General features: G+C 41.7%; 1 protein-coding gene across 1 annotated transcript in view; it reads right to left on the minus strand.

Annotated features, from left to right (window-relative positions):
• The window catches only part of CUL4A (cullin 4A), a 55,756-nt gene extending 38,515 nt beyond the window's left edge, over window positions 1–17,241 (minus strand). The window contains exons 1-3 of the mRNA XM_084879824.1: window positions 17,084–17,241; window positions 15,951–16,066; window positions 2,246–2,350 (exon numbers count right to left, since the gene is read on the minus strand). Of these exons, the coding sequence (XP_084735950.1) occupies window positions 2,246–2,350; window positions 15,951–16,066; window positions 17,084–17,240 (378 nt within the window). The 5' untranslated portion in view covers window position 17,241. The remainder of the gene's footprint in view (window positions 1–2,245; window positions 2,351–15,950; window positions 16,067–17,083) is intronic.
• Between the last annotated feature and the right edge of the window lie 236 nt (window positions 17,242–17,477).

Consider the following 17,477-nt stretch of genomic DNA (forward strand, 5'->3'; position numbering starts at 1 on the left):
AGGGAAATTGCTGAGGTTTAACTTTAACCTCTTGTCTCAATGAAAACTGACAATTCGCATTCACACACCAAAGTAGGAACACTCTCAGCTTGACTCTTGGAATATGTTTTTAAAGAAACACTCAAAATGCTGTTCATAGAGGGGAGGTGGGGAACCTGAATGCTGGTCCCTAGAGCAAATCATGTTTAAGTGCCTTGAGCACGGCCTTCAAAAGGTTTTTGCAAAATCCAAGAGTCATAAATGTTTGCAAAATGCTTGGTGGTTTACAAAGCACTTTTAAAAAATATATATATTTTATTGATTTTTTTACAGAGAGGAAGGGAGACTGATAGTTAGAAACATCAGTCAGCTGCCTCCTGTACAACCCTTTCTGGGTATGTGCCCGCAACCAAGGTACATGTCCTTGACCAGAATCGAACCTGAGACCCTTGAGTCCACAGGCCGATGCTCTATCCACTGAGCCAATCTGATTAGGGCTTCAAAGCACTTTTCATACTTGTGCTCATTTAATATGCATACAGATGAACAAAAACAACTTGAAGTGGAAGGACACAGGTTTCCTGGGCATCAGTCCAGCTCTACCACTTCTCAGCTCTATGACACAGGACAAATGATGAAGTTCCCTAGGCCTTAGTGCCTCTATGTGGAGAACACACTCCTGAGAGTTATTGTGAGGTTACACATAAAATTCTTAGAATGTAGTGAGGACAAAAAACACACCAGCTAGGGTGTGACATGTAAAATCAGATAATCGTTGGAAGTCTTCAGCGTGTGAAGGTCTGGCAGTGGGAGGGGTAGCCAGCAGAGGATAGGACACAGCTAGGACTTTAGGAAGGGGACAGGTGATCTGGAGAGAAGTGGATGGACTGAGGGGTATATCTGAATCCTTGTCACATCAGTAAGGGTAGCTGACCACAACCACAGTGGTCCTAGCCAAACATCTTAATTTCTCTTGAGGCTTTGCCAATACATTAAAAATAGTCATAGCAAAGACCTAATATTTCAATGGTTAACAAGTCATTCTGGAAGAACTCTGTTATAATTGCTCAAAATGAACAGCCTGAAAAACACACACAAAAAACCACAAAGAATCAGTCACAAGCACATTTAGACAAGTACTACCATGGCAGCGACACAGCAGCTCTGGCACTCAGTGCTGGACAGGAGGCACTTGCCCTGTGGGTGACACCCTGGCAGGTCTCCATAGGCTGTCAGTCACACACTCTGCAAGGCTGCACAGGGATAAACCCACACCAGCCAATCTGACACCACTGGTTGGCTCAGGAGCTGTAACTAAGCAAGGCACAGTTCCACCTGGTGCAGGGTTTAGTTAGGATAGAAAAGTCACTGACCCATTTATAAGGGAGAACTACAAATATTATCCTAAACTGAGACATCTAACTATGGACCTACACTTCATCATCATGACTAATAAAGAGCCCCAATACCAGACAACAGAACTGCTGCAAACTGCCAAGGGAAATTTCAATGAGCTCTAAATGCTTGTTTCTCAATGGAAGAGAAAAAAATTCTTTCAGCTAGGGAAACACCTAGAAACAAGTACACTCCAATTATCTAATTTCACAAATGAAGAAACAGAGGCCCAGAAAAGTACAGTCACAAGTAGATTGTCTTCAATTATAAGTCCACTTTCTGAGATATGTGGGTGACTACAGTAATGGAAGGGAGTTGAGGAACTATGATAGAAGGAAGCCAGGTGATAAGGGATTATCTACAACATGCTAAGGAGCTCAGAGTTTCCCTGGCCGTCATACAGTCACAGATGGCAAAATTAGTGGCAAAATTCTATACTGCCTCTGCCTATAACTTCCTCCTCAATTGTGAGTGGGGTGTGAATACAATGGGTTATATCATATAAAACTCTATCTTACCTGACCAGAAAGGCAGACTTTTCTGATCAACTAGAAGCAGCAAATAACCATATGTTCAGAGAGGTGACCTCGTGACAAGAAACCAAGGGTGGCCTCGGGGAATGAGAGGGAGCTCGGTTCTGTAACTGAGTGAATTCTGCCAACACCTGAATGAGTTTGGAAGAGGAGCTGACCACCGGCCCAGCGGACACCTTGATTTCAGCTTGAGACTCTGAGCAGGAAACCCATTGAGCTAAGCCACAACTCTTGAGTTTACTTTATGAGCTGGCAAATGGGTGTTGGTTTACCATTATTTCTTTATACTATTAAATATTTAGGTAACGAATAGAAACTTCATGAGACAACAAAGGATATTCTCTAAACTGAAGAATTTGTGCTTGGACATGATCTTCACAGACCTGGCGGAGCTGCTTGTAAAGCGTTGGGGAAACTTTATGAGAACAGAGGTTTTCAACAGCCTAAAAACAAAAGGAATAAATGAATTACTCACTATGAATAACAAATGAGTTCTTTTTAAAAAACTACCTTATTTGTATATATAGCTATAATCATAACAGAAGCACTTACATATTTATATGTAATCATTTACATGAACTCCCTCCCCCATACTTATGCAATCTACAAATAAACTATTATTTTTAGGGCAATTACTGTTGGAACACTTGAACCCAGTACGAGTTTGATAAAAAAGATAATTCCCAATAGTTAATATTTAACACAGATTCAATAGTGAGCCTATGACAGTCCCATGATATATAGGATCCCAGTTGGTGTGCCTGTATCCTATTTGAGCATCTCACAATATTCCATTTCCCTCCCTACTAAAATAGTCTCTAAGCCTGCTGCATACCAGTCACCAAGGAGCTTCAAGACAAGTTTGATCCCTACAGCCCCGTTTCTAGATGTTTTAATTCATTAGTCTGAGGCTGGAGCCACAGAAATGTGTGAGTTTACTGTGATGATAATATGAAATGGGCGTATGAAATCACTGTTCCAGACTCTCAGTGAGCACCTTCCAAACAGGTGAGAGAACAATAATCCTTTCACTTTTACTAGATCAATGATCCTATATAACAAAAGGCTAATATGCAAATAGAAAAAACGGTGAAACAACCGATTGCTATTATGTGCGCTGACCACTAGGGGACGTGTGCGGAACATGGTAGGTGTGGGCACCAGGCAGTACAGCACAGAACATGGTGGGTATTGGCTGCGGCAGGATAGTGGTGGAGTAGGAGAGCAGGGGTGCCAGACCAAGGCAGGGCACCGGTCACCATCATAGAGGCAAGCCACTGGTGGTTACTCAAAATTCTTTGCTACCATGTGTGCTGCAGTCCCACCCGACACTTGCACCTGCTGTGGGCTCTGATTGCCTCCGAGGGCTTCTCCACCTCCCCCTGCTCCTAAGGGGCAATCAGAGCAGCAACTGCTGCTCACACCTGCCTCTGGTGCTGGCTCCAATCGTTCTGCACCACAGTGGGTGTGAGTGGGGTCGGCATACGGGATAGAGGGCTGTGGTGGGAGGGGCTAGGCACAGGCACAGAGGATAAGCTGAGACCTGCCCCTGTGTCCACCCAGCCTTTTGTCCCACAGTTCCTTTCAAGGTGCACAAATTCCTGCACTGGGCCCCTAGTTCTGTTTATAATGAGCTGAAGGAAAACAAATCCCAAGTGCCTGGGTGACACAGACCAGATTGAATTGTTTCCTTTTATTTTTTTGCAGGTGAGGTTTGCAATTTATCTAAGTTTGTCTTAAATTAATGATGACGTAGAAATGGATTTTCTTAAAATACTATTACCCACATCAAAGAAATGTTTGTACATTCTTATTAGTTGTAATAAGAATTAACTTTCAACTCTTATGTACAAAAACAACATCTCATACAATCCAAATATGCAAAACTATTAATAGAACTGTAGTTTTTCTGACTAGTTTTGAAGCATTTTAAAAAATATGAGGAGGGGGGAGAAACCAAGATTGTGGCATAGATAAAACCTGTATTTGCTCCCTCTCACAACCACATCAAAACTACAACTAAAAGACAAAACAAATTATCATCCCAAACCACGGGAAAGACGTCTGAGTGAAAGTTCTACAACTAGAAGGAAAGAGAAAAGAGCATTGAGACTGGTAGATGCGGAGGTACAGAGGTGTGTGCAACGGACTGGCAACTGGGTGTGCTGTTGTTTTTTTCAATTGGGAGGGAGATAATATCTCCTGATTGCTCTGAACTCCAGTTCCAGGTGAGATTCTGGGGACCCAGACTCATATAGGGAGAAACTGGACTGTTTGGCACCAGGCTGGAATGCAAGGGTGGCTCACAGCAATCATTGTTCCTGCATGGGGGTGCAGGACTTGGAGACACAGGGATCTCCCTGGTTCAGGGCTGACTGGCAGCCATTGCTGTTTGCTCCGCCCTGATGATTCCCTGAGACCCCGCCTCACCCAATTTACAACTCCATCCAAGCTGTGTGCAGTAGCTTTTGCATATGAATGGCCTGCCCTTTTGCAACCTAACAAACTGCAGCTGGATCAGAGAGCTCAAAGGCTTCCAAAAGAAGGCCCAAGGTTCAGCAACAGCAGCCTGCTGTGCTTCACAGCTGGGCATCTGGGCACTTCCAAACCCTAAAGAGGAGAAATCTGCAGACCTCACTGTAGCTCCTACTGGGTGGCCTCAGGCAATGGCTGACTTTGCACCTCCTTGGAGATCCAAGAGCCAGTGTACCCAGTGGTCAGTGTGAGACCATACCAGATTACAACTCTTCAGATCCATAAGTGAAACACTGAAGGGGCAGACTCAGTGAGCACCACAGCTCCACTGAAGCAAGTCCTGCCCTATAAGGCTGTCTCCAGCACAGCAGTTCTTCCATTGTAGATACAGCTGGTCCTCAGAGCCAATTGGCCTGGAGGTCAATTCCTCCCAGTAATACCAACAGCAATCAAGGCTTAACTACAACAAGACTGTGCACACAGCCCACAAAGGGGTACATCAAGAGTGTCAACCTCAGGTGATTGGGAAGGCTGAGCCACTGGGCCTTATAGGACACCTAGCACACAAGGCCAGTCTATAACTCAAGAAAGCAGCCAAAATGCAGAGTCAAAGAAACATGTCACAAATAGAAGAAATGGAGGAAAGCAAACTACACACACACACACACACACACACACACACACACACAGGAACATTATTCAACCTTGGAAAAAGAATGAAATTTTGCCATTTGCAACAACATGGCTGGATCTAAAGGGTATTATGCTAGGTGAAATAAGTCAGAGAAAGACACATATTGTATCATTTCACTTATATATGGAATCTAAAAAGAATAAACAAATGAAGAAACAAAATAGGCTCACAGATACAGAGAACAAACTGATAGCTGCTGTGGGTGGTGGGAATGGGTGAAAAGGTAAAGGGGATTAAGAGGTACAAACCTATAAGTCACAGGGATGTATAGCAAAGCATAGAGAATATAGTCAATAATCCTATATAATTAAGAGGCAATATGCAAATTGACCAACATTCCAACACACAAGATGGCCACCCCATGTGGTCAAAGATAGCCACCCCCATGTGGACACAAGATGGCAACCAGGGAAGGGCAGTTGGGAGGGACCAAGCCGGCAAGGGAGGGCAGTTGGGGAGGAACAGGCCTGCACGGGAGGGCAATTAGGGCAATTAAGCCAGCAGGTGAGGGCAGTTAGCGGTTACCAGGCTGGCAAGGGAGGGCAGTTAGGGGTGACCAGGCCAGCAGAGGAAAGCAGTTAGGGGTGATCTGGCTAGCAGGGGGTGGGCATTTAGGGGCAATTGGGCCAGCAGGGGAGGGCAGTTAGGGGTTACTGGACCAGCAGGGAAGGGCAGTTGGGGGCGAACAGGCCTACTGGGGAGGACTGTTAGGGGTGACCAGGCCAGCAGAGGAGGGCAGTTAAGGGCAATTGGGCCAGCAGGGGAGCAATTAGGCGTTGATCAGGCTAGCAGTGGTTAGAGGCAATCAGGCAGAAGTGGTTAGGGGCAATCAGGCAGGTGAGTGGTTGGAAGTCAGCAGTCCTGGATTGTGAGAGGAGTCCCAGATTGGAGAGGGTGCAGGCTGGAGTGAGGGGGCCCCTGCCCCTGTCCTGCGCACAAATTTTGTGCACCAGGCCTGTAGTGTCAAATAATTTTTTATAGTGACACATGATTATGAGACTTATTGAGGTGATCACTTTGTAAGATATATTCCAGAATTAAACGTTTTAAAAAAAGGACGAGGAAAACAATTTATTATCTTTACTCACTACAAGAAGATGTAATGTATGTGGGAGGGGCAGGGAGAAAGTATACACTTGAACAGGTTGTATGAGCCAAAAGAAAGACTATTAGAACATGAATATCTTAGCATCTAGTCAAGCCAGATTCAGTGTTCTGGGAAAATTCATTTAAATTATCTACACATAATTTTCTAGCTGTTTGCAACTACATTCTTTTTTTTTTTTTTTTAAATATATTTTATTAATTTTTTGCAGAGAGGAAGGGAGAGAGATAGAGAGCTAGAAATGTCGACGAGAGGGAAACATCGACCAGCTGCCTCCTGCACACCCCCCCCACCGGGGATGTGCCCGCAACCAATGTACATGCCCTTGACCGGAATCGAACCCGGGACCTTTCAGTCCGCAGACCTACGCTCTACCACTGAGCCAAACCGGCTTTGGCTGCAACTACATTCTTATTTGAATTTTACATAAATATTGTGGATTTTGGTTATAAGTTTATACTATATTCTAAGTCTTTTTCCAAGTATATTAACTTAGCAGCACTAATGAAGCCTTTCATAAGTTTATAAATCTCATCACACATTTTACTTATGAAATAGAAATAATAGGTTTAAGAGATATACTTAAATTAATTAATTTCTCTCTTATTTGGATTTGACTCTCAACAAGATATAACACTAAAAAACAAACAAAAAACCCAGGAAAATTTCATGACAAAGGTTGTTGCTACAGTAGTTAATCATTAGAGAATTCCACAATCATAATTACTACAAAGTAGGTTTTTAACTATTATACACAATGAAAATCTATTTGCTTTGGTAAAAATTAGGATAAGCTTGGTGGTACATGTCCTTCACAGAACATCTTACTAGATCCATTTTCTGAATGCTCTAATTCCTGTATCAGGAGTCAATATCCTCAAAACAATCCTTTCCCAATTGTGACAAGTTGTCATTGTTGAATTTTAAAACCAACTCTTTCTTATCCGAGTCTTATTTGGCACATACTATTTAACATGAAGCACCTGAGACTTATTTTATTTTAAAATTGAGAATCTGTAGACCTTGTAAAACAACTAGCCAAACCCTGAGGTGACCCAGGTTTGCTGTGGGTGCCGTCATTTCTCCATGTCTTTTGCTGAGTCACCGCTAGTGTCTTCACGTTACAGGCACCTCACTACCTTAGAGGACAGAGGGCAGCCCTGCTCCCTACCCACACTGGCAGGGATTGTGGCAAACTTTTCTGTAGTTACAAGGAACAGCACAACCCAAGAATCCCCCCTCCCCAAAACAAGTTTTGGAGATTTAGTCCTGTTCTGAGGTTTAGAGGCTTTCTGAGGTGTATAGAGTACTGAATCTGACCTGTATTGTGTGCTTCATATTTGGATGCTGTTGCTGTTCACATTTTTAGAGCCATCACAGAGAAAATGAATTTAATCCAATAACTGGAGTTAGGGAAGCAGTAGCACTTGGGTTCTACTTGTATTACGATAAAAATGTTAGCCAAGTGGGAAAACTGTGCTTGTCTGAATTTTCACATCACAGCTGCTCTCTAATCAGGTCTGTCATGCCACTGAGCCCGAGATGGTTGACTGTATTAGGACGAACCAGTGTATTACAGCAAAACAGACAAGCACATCAACATCAACCAATTGTCTATTTGAGTGTCAAACCCTAACTCCCAAGTGCACTCATTACTGCTAAAACAAAATTCTCCTCAAGTGTGGAATACCAAAACAGGAAATTAAAGTGAGCTTTGGGGTAAAAAGAACTTGAAATTAGGGTGTAAAGGAGATTAAGAGGTACAAACCTCTTAATTCTGGAAGACTATTTTATGTAAAGATTTTTAGGGCAATCAAGTTAAGACAAGAGAGAAAGAGGAGTGAAACATATCACATAAAGAGTAAGAAATTATAAAGAGAAAAAGCAGGTAAGTACTAAGAGTTATTTATGTAGAGCCAGGGGAAAATTAAAAACAACATTTGTCCCTGGGAAAACCACACCCCCTGCTCGTTTATCATAATGAAAGATATACTGACTGAGGCACAAGGCAAAACTCTCACTCTTCACTTCATAGTTAAGAGGCCAGCACAGTGTTCTTAGTGATGAAAGCACTAAGATGAACAATTTCCTCCACAGCAATGGTTCCTTGTTAAGAAATAAACAGTTGTGGACCCTACTCAAAAGCAGGTCTATTAAATTACTATCTTGCCACACAAGAAGAAGGTGTTAAAGGGCTCTACCCCTCCAGCTTCCTACCTCTAAGAAATGAATTGATGTAAAAACTAAATTAGGATTAAAATCTGAGTGAGAGGATAAATTTCGAGAGGGAAGTTTCATAGAATGAGAGCTTTCAAAAAAAACCCAGGGACAGTCTCTTGGCTGTATTTACCAACACTGACTGTACAGTAGATTCTCAGTTCCAAATGTTAAAAGTAAATTACCTAATACAAATAACGAATTTTTTTTGTGAGTGATGAAAGTTGTTGAATTATGAATTCCTTTCTATTAGGCCTGATATATTGAGTCTGAATGTTTTTTGCTCTGTTTCCCTGGCACCCTCCAGATTAAATGACTTTCCTTATGTATTAGATTGATTTTCAACCTGTTACTTTCTCAAATTGTTCATCAAAGTGTCTATTTGTCAACCATTTTCTAGGCTGGGCCTTTTCACTTTTTCTAATCAATTTTAGCAATCCTATTAATACATTGAATACCCAACTCTACTTCATTATCCTTTATTAACTTATCAACAGGTAGGAGAATTTCGTAGAGATATTATCCTGTGACTCAAGATAAATAGCATAGCTTTTCCATACCTGCCAATCCTCTGTAATAGGTTTCTGTGCATCAAAACTAGTCTGAAATCATGTTCGCTTCAGCAGCACATACACTGAATAGCCAGATTATTATGACCTCTGAACACATAATAATTTGGCCACTCAGTGTAAATCCTATATAATAAAAGGCTAATATGCAAATTGTCCCCTTGACCAGGAGTTTGACTAGCAGGCAGGCCGGCCAACCGCCCACATCCCTCCCCATCCCTCCTCCACTCCCCACCAGGCTGGCTGGACTCCACACATGCATAAATTCATGCACTGGGCCTCTAATACACACACACACACACACACACACACACACACACTCTGAGTGGCCAGATTATTATGCTTTCAGAGATCATAATATGGCCACTCAGTGTATACTAAAATTGGAACAACAGAGAAGGTTAGCATGGCCCCTGTGCAAGGATGACATGCATATTCATGAAGTGTTCCATATTAAAACAAACAAAACTAGTCTGAAATCAAAACATATGTGTTGATTCCCCTGAAACCTTCTTTAAAATGTAATCTTCAGTTTTCTGTTGTCTCATTAAGCCAACAAGTAGGGCTAAACGATACAGACAGCCCTGGCCTGTTTGGCTCAGTGGATAAAGCATTGGCCTGCAGATGGAAGGGTCCCGGGTTCAATTCCAGTCAAGGGCACATTGGGTTGTGGGCTCGATCCCAATAGGGGGCATGCAGGAGACAGCTGATCAATGATTTGCTCTCATTATTGATGTTTCTCTCTCTCCCTCTCCCTTCCTCTCTGAAACCAATAAAAAAAAAAAAAAAAAGGAAAAGGAAAACAGATAAAACACACAAATATACTTTCTTCAGCAGGCAGTTATTACAAATTTAACCTCAAATCTTCCACGACAGATAAGGTCTCCACATTCAAAATATTCTCCTCCTCTATTATAGGAGGAAAATTACTATGGTTGTTGTGTGTGTTTAAAACTTTTTCATCAGCATACTTTGAATCTCCTTTTTTACCAGACAAGAATAAAATAACAAACAATAGACAATAGACACACTGTAATTATTTCTCCTTTAGGAAGGCCTCTTAAATGTCTGCATGAGGTAGAAGATGCTCTGACAGGCAGATAAGAGGCCTCGACCGGGGAGATACTAGACCTCACTTTGAGGAAACTGTTCAACATCAAAACATAAGAGGTTCTGCATCAAATCATCCTGAAAACTTCTTTAAAAAAATAAAAATAAAACTTCGGTGAGAATTGTTACTTTCACATAAGAAGAGTCTTTGACAAAATATATACCACACCAACTCAGCAAAAACTTGACTTTATTTTTAAACACCAGGGCAGATGCATTGTCTACTTGATCAGAGATCAGAATAATGCAAGTGGCCAATAATTTAACAATGACGTCACTTACTATTTCTAACCCATTTGCTTCCCTAAGATCTGAGCATCTCACTACAGAAATAGTACTACTCTGTGAGTGATTAGGAGTCTTCCTATGCATATGCCCGTCCATAAGGTGATCAATTGATCCCCACATGGGCCCTCCTGAGATATTCCCTGGAATGTGATATCATTTTGGGGTAAGCATCCTCAGTCCTGAGGACCACAAGTCACACACGTGGACACTCAAGGCATCTAGAAACATTACTTACAATACTATCTATGGTGACTATTATGAGCCAAATCGCTGGGTAAAAGGTATGGCAAAGTCCTTCTACTAGGAAAGTGAAACCAGACAAATCTCCAGGAAAGGAAGAATAATAAGCCCTAGCTCTAAGGTATAATATTTTATTAAATTAAAAATATCTGAGAGTTTAGGCTCTGGTAAGACTCTTACTTCTGATAAAGATGAAGTAAAGAAACTAGACTAGCTCCGTCAGTGTGGTTTGGTGATTAAACACTGACCTATGAAGGTTTGATTCCAGGTCAGGGCACATACCCAAGTTGCGGGCTTGATCCCCAGCAGGGGGTGTGTAGGAGGCAGAGGATCAATGATTCTCATCATTGATGTTTCTATCTCTTTCTCCCCCTCCCTTTCTCTGTGAAATTAAGAAAAAAATTTCTTAAAGAAACCAGACTAACCCTTCCGCTTGAAATAACCAACTAAAAAACACACACCATCAACCCACAAAATATACAAAACAGCATTTTTCAAAGAGCAGTGAACATTGGGCTATGAAAGACAGTGAACTCCCGAAGATGGGAAACAAACCCCCAACTGCTCTCTGGCTTCCTGCATAGAGTTTTCCAGGCTGCAGAGCAGGTGCCCTGAGCTGAGGATGGAGTCAGCAAGACGAAGCCCAGAAGGGAGAAATGCAGCCAGAGTGGAGCTTGGATATCTGCAAAGAGACCTAAAGGGTACCCTTAAGAAGAGTATTCAGTAGAGCACTTACCAGCACAAACGTGTGAGGAAAAGAACTGAAGCCAGGGAAAGAACCATCAAAAAGTTTAGACAATAGTGTTTGGTGCTCACACAGGGCCTGGAATGGCACCTTCCCATTAGCCAGACTAGAAAACCATAGGACACAGGGTATTTTCAGGAAGGTTTTGCCTCAGTAGCAGGGACAGTTAGCCCTAGACAAAATACTGCTCTAGTCTTACCTAACAAATCTTAAAAGCAAGACTTTAAAAGATCAAACAGTAATTATCAAATCCAATAATTTCACTATGTCTGGAACAAAGCTCAAAAACATTTATAAGGACACAAAAATACCACGAGTCAAAAGTCACAATACCAGATACCCAATCAAAGATGATCAGACATGCAAAGAAGGCAAATACAACCCTTATAGGGGAGAAATTCAATCTGTCAAAAGCAACCAGAATTGACAGAGATGAGGGAATTGCAGGCCAGAACTATAAAACAGATATTATAATTATATTCCATATGTTCAAAAGTTAAGTAGAGCCAAAAACGGTTTGGCTCAGTGGATAGAGCGTCGGCCTGCGGATTCAAGGGTCCCAGGTTTGATTCCGGTCAAGGGCATGTACCTTGGTTGTGGCACATTCCCAGTAGGGGGTGTGCAAGAGGCAGCTGATCGATGTTTCTCTCTCATCGATGTTTCTAACTCTCTATCCCTTTCTCTTTCTCTCTGTAAAAAAATCAATAAAAATATATTTTAAAAAAAGTTTAGAGACAGGAAAGATACAATAACAATTCAAATTGAACACCTAAAGAGGAAAATAACTCATGAGTTAAAAATTATACCAAATGGTATTAATAGCAGATTAGATACTGCAGAAGCTTAATGAACTTGAAGAAATGGATAAACTATGTAGTTCTATTATCTACTGAAGAAATTTGTAGTTTAAAATCTTTCTACAAAGAAAGCCAAGATGACTTCACTGGGAAATTCTCTCAAATAGTACTTAAGGAAGAAGTAACTCCAGTTCTATAAAATGCTAAAAAATGAAAAGGAGGGACCATTTCCAACACATTTATGAGGTCAGCATTACTCTGATATCAAAACCAAAGACATTCTAATAGAAAACACACCAATATCCTTTGGTATCACAGATGCAAAAATTAACAAAACGTTCGCAAATTAAATCCAACAATACATACAATGATAATACCTTGTGACCAAGTAGGATTTGTATTTCTACATACTAGCAAGAACCAGAAATTGAAATCATGCCACCATTTCTACATACTAGCAAGAACCAGAAATTGAAATCATGCCACCATTTATAACACACTAATACATAAAATAAGGAATCAATTTCACATAAGATATACAAGACCTATACACGCAACTAGAAATCATTGCTGAAATTAAGGAAGACCTAAATAGAGAGCTGTCCCTTGTGGTCAACTGGCAGATTCTGCACTGTCAAGACATCAGAATCAATTCTTTCCATACGTATCTATAAATCGACATATTGCCAATCAAAATTCTAGTAGGCTTTATGTTAGAAATTGATGAACAGATTCTAAAATTCATATAGAAATATAAGAGACCTGGAATAACCAAAACAATTTTGAAAAAGGATAAATTTGGAGGGCAACCTCCTAATTTTGAGACTCATTATACCCAAGCATATATGGACAATGATTTTTAAAAATATATATTTTATTTATTTTTTACAGAGAGGAAGGGAGAGGGATAGAGAATTAGAAACATCAATGACAGAGAAACATAGATCAGCTGCCTCCTGCACACCTCCTACTGGGGATGTGCCCTTGACTAGAATCGAACTTGGGACCTTTCAGTCGGCAGGCTGATGCTCTATCCACTGGGCCAAACAGTTAAGGCTGGACAATGATTTTTTACAAAGACACAAAGAAAATTCAATGGAGAAAAGGACAGACTCTTTAATAGCAGGGGTGGGGGACTTTTTTTCTGCCAAGGGATATTTGGATATTTATAACATCATTTTCAGGCCATACAAAATTATTAACTTAGCGAGACAGGTTTGGCTCAATGGATAGAGCATCGGCTTGGGGACTGAAGGGTCCCGGGTTCGATTCCGGTCAAGGGCATGTACCTTGGTTGCAGGTATATCCCCAGTAGGGGGTGTGCAAGAGGCAGCTGATCGATGACTCTCTCTAATCCATCTTCCTAACTCTCTATCTCTCTCCCTTCCTCTCTGTACAAAATCAATAAAATATATTTTTTTAAAAATTTATTAACTTAAAAATTAGCTTGCTATATTTGGTCAAATATTTAATTAACTTACCCCTAATGCCTTGGGAGGGCCAGACCAAATGATTTTGTGGGCCTTATATGGCCCTCAGGCTGGACATTCCCCACCTCTGAATAGGGAAGACATTTAATTTAGATTTATACCTCACAACACATACAAAAATTCACCCAAAACAGATTATAGACCTAAATGTAAAATCTAAATCCCTAAAATGTCTAGAAGGAAACACAAGATAAAATCTTTATGATCTTACATTAGGCAAAGTTCCTAAGATAGATACTAAAAACACAATTCATAAAAGACTAAACCAATACATATACTTATTCAAAAATTTAAAACGTGTTTTCTGAAAGACATAATTGAGAAAATCAAAGGAAAAGTTGTGTGTGTATGTGCGGGGAGGGGGGGCAGAGGAAGGGTAGTGAATTGTAATGGGGGTCAAATACATGGTGACAGAAGGATATTTGACTTTGAGTGGTAAACACACAATGCAATATACAGATGATGTATTACAGACTTGTACAAAAAAAAGACAAGCTGCAGACTGGGCAAAAATAACATTTGCAATGCAAATGTATAGGACTTATACCCAGAATACATAATAAACTCAAACAGAACATATAACAAACTCATACTAAATAAGCAACCCTATAATATATGAGCAAAAGATTTGAACATAAACTTTATTTAAAGAAAGTATATAGAATGGGAATGGGCACCTAAAAAGATATTTAGTATCATTAGGGAAATACAAATTTAAATCACAATGAAATTCTACTATATTCCCACTGGAATAGCTAAAAATGAAGACAGATAATACCAAATATTGGCAAGGATGTGGAACAACTTGAACTTTCATACACTGCTGATAAATATGCAAAATGGTGCAGACATTTTGAAAAGTAGGAAATATCTTATAAAGTTAAATATACGCTTCCCATATTACTCTGAGAACCTACTTATAGATATTTACCCAAGGAGATGAGAATATATGTTCACACAACTTATTCATTAATGTTCACAACAGCTTTATTCATGATAACCAAAAATTGGCATGAGCATTAGCTGGAGAAAGGGTAATCTTTGTGGTATCCCTACCATGCAGCAACAAAGAAACAATTTACTGCCTCAGTATCTATGAAGCTCATAGCATTATCCTAAGTGAAAGAAGCCAGGCATCAAGATTGCAAAATTTATGGTTCCATTTAGATGAGATTCTAAAAATGGGAAAATATACCGACAGAAAGCAAATCAGTGAATGCCACGAATTGGAAATCAGGGGAGAGGACTGAATGCAAAGGGGCCTCAGGAAACTTTTTGGAGGTACAGAAAGAGTCTATCTTGTGATTGTGGTGGTGGTTATACAATTGTATATATTTGTTAATACTATTGAAGTACATGGTATATGAAAGTATACATTAAAAAAGTTAACTAAAACCTATAATAATCTCACACAAACAAGACAAAGAAGAGACACGACCATCAAACTGTCAAGAGTAATCTTCTTTGGGTGGCAGGAACATGGGTAGTTTTAATTTTTTCTTGGCACTTTTTTGTGGTTTTCATATATATATTTTTTTTTATCAGTTGTGTAAACAAAAACTTTTAAAATTCATGCCTCTTAACAGGAATTGTGCTATCATATTGCTACCCAAAATGTAGATATTAGACTACTTAACAAATGCTACTCTTTAAAAATAAGATACAGTATCAGGAAAACCAGCCTACTTGTAAATAGAATATCCAAATAGTAAAATTACTTTTGACCATTTTTCTTATGTTAGAAATGGAACAGCATTACTTTAAAATGTAACAAAATTTGCATGTTTTAATATCAGCAAGTAATCACAAAATACGATGAAGTAGGAGAAAAACCTATTAACAAGTGAAGTTATAATAAATCTTCTATATAACAGAATTATAACATTAATTTGCTGCATATTTGGAAAACATACAGTCACATGGCTCTTAGAAACATATCAATCTCCTGTAAAGGAATATCTTTAAATATCTTTCTAGGAGCTTAAGCCTGAAAAGGAAATAAATGTCTCACCACCACCAAAAAATGCGAACACTCATTGATTTGGGGTATGCTGTCATAGGATTTCTACTGTTCTTGTTGGAGGTATATATTGCATTTCTATTATTTCCTTCACTGTTGACTCAGAAACACGCAATATAAATCTGTATCACATTTCACTGGAGTTGGGTAACTGTGTTTGTTTAGACAACTATAAAAACCAGGTAAGTGAAAGACAGGATGCTGGCATCATCATGGTTTACAGTCTCCTCATCTAAGAAAATTCCACGAGGACCCTAACAGGCTCAACTTTGTTGTCACTGGTGGAGCCTTACCTGGTAGAGCTCTTCCAGGTTGTATCTGATGGAGGTACTGCCTTGAATGGCTTTCACTGCCTCATGAAGCTTCTGCCAGGTGTCCTGAGTGTAGTTATCAGGCAATTTCGGTCTGTCTGTAAATCCAGATAGTCAGTGGTGAATGAAACCCATGCAAACAGTCATACATCTTTCAAAAAAACGGCCTACAAAAAGGTACTTTAAGAAACATAGAAATTAGCTCTTTTCTCATACAAAGTATTGTATTTATAAATGTGTTGCATTACAAGACTATGCAACCACAGTACATTCGTTTCGCTAAATACACTTCCTATTAAAACTTAGGATAAATACACGGGAAATACAAGGTGGGCAAAGTAGATTTCCAGTTGTGAGTATGCAAACAAACAATTTATTCTTGTATTACTAATTATTAGTTATTTCATTTATTTGTATTGTTATTTCTGAACCTACTTTTGCCCATCCCTGTATACAAGTCTCCCTTTAACTTAAGCTGACTTTATAAATGTACAAACGTGTAATAGTTAAACTCTATACAACACGTAACGTGAAGACTGAGCTTATCATTTACGCTACCTGCACCGAAGATGCTTACTTTGATAGACACGGTGCTAGAGCCGGCGGAAAGTGGAGGAAGTAATAACAATTACATCACGAGGAGCTTCCGTGCTTGCTCCTCAGTCTCGCTCCGCCATGCGAACCCAGAGGAGCGCTGAATATTTGGCCTCATTTATTCCAGTTGGAAAGCTGTTGCCCGTCAGCTAGGCCCACAGCCCTCCCCGCAGGGCCGACCGGCCGGCGGTTGGGGAGGCCCAGGCCCGCGCCCTCGCCGGGAGGACCGGGACCTCCACCCGCGCCGAGGGCCCCGGGCCGGACCCAGAGGCCGCCGCCCGGGGAGACTCCCCAACAGCTGGGGGAGTCCGGCGACAACACCCCCTCCCCCCGCCGCTGCCACGGGCGCCTGAGGCCACTTGGCCCAACGCCTCCGCTCCCGGAGCCGCCTCCCCCCTCCCACCCCCACCCCCGCTCCATCCCGGCCCCCAGAATTCCTCCCCGTGGCCGCCCGCCACCCCCCCCACAACTCCCGCCCGACCCACAAGGCTCCCCCTCCTTAGGCCGCTCCGGGCACCCACCTCGGAAATTCTTGATCACAAGTTTCTTCGAGCCGCCGCCGCCGCCCCCTGGCTTGGAGGAGACGGCGGCCGCGGCGAGGGACGCCGGCTTGGTGAGGCCATTGGTGTGCCCCACGAGCGCCGAGAAGTTGCCCTTCCTGGGGGTCTCGTCGGCCATGGCTGCGGCCGGGAAGCAGTGGGCGCCCCGCCCCGTCCGGCCGCCTTCTCCGCCTCCTCCCGGAGCCGCGCGGCGGGGCCTCTCTCCTCCGCTCCGAGCCTTCAGCGACTCCCGGCCTCGTCAGCGCCGCCCCGGCCCGGCCCAACCGCCGCTCGGCCTCCCTCCGCCAGGCCCGGCCCCGCTCCGCTCCCGCCCCGGCCGCGACCTGGCCACCGACCCGAGGCTCGCGAGCGCGGC

The sequence above is a fragment of the Pipistrellus hanaki genome, assembly GCF_964339955.1.
Source record: "Pipistrellus hanaki genome assembly, chromosome: 3".
Taxonomy (NCBI): Eukaryota; Metazoa; Chordata; class Mammalia; order Chiroptera; family Vespertilionidae; genus Pipistrellus; species Pipistrellus hanaki.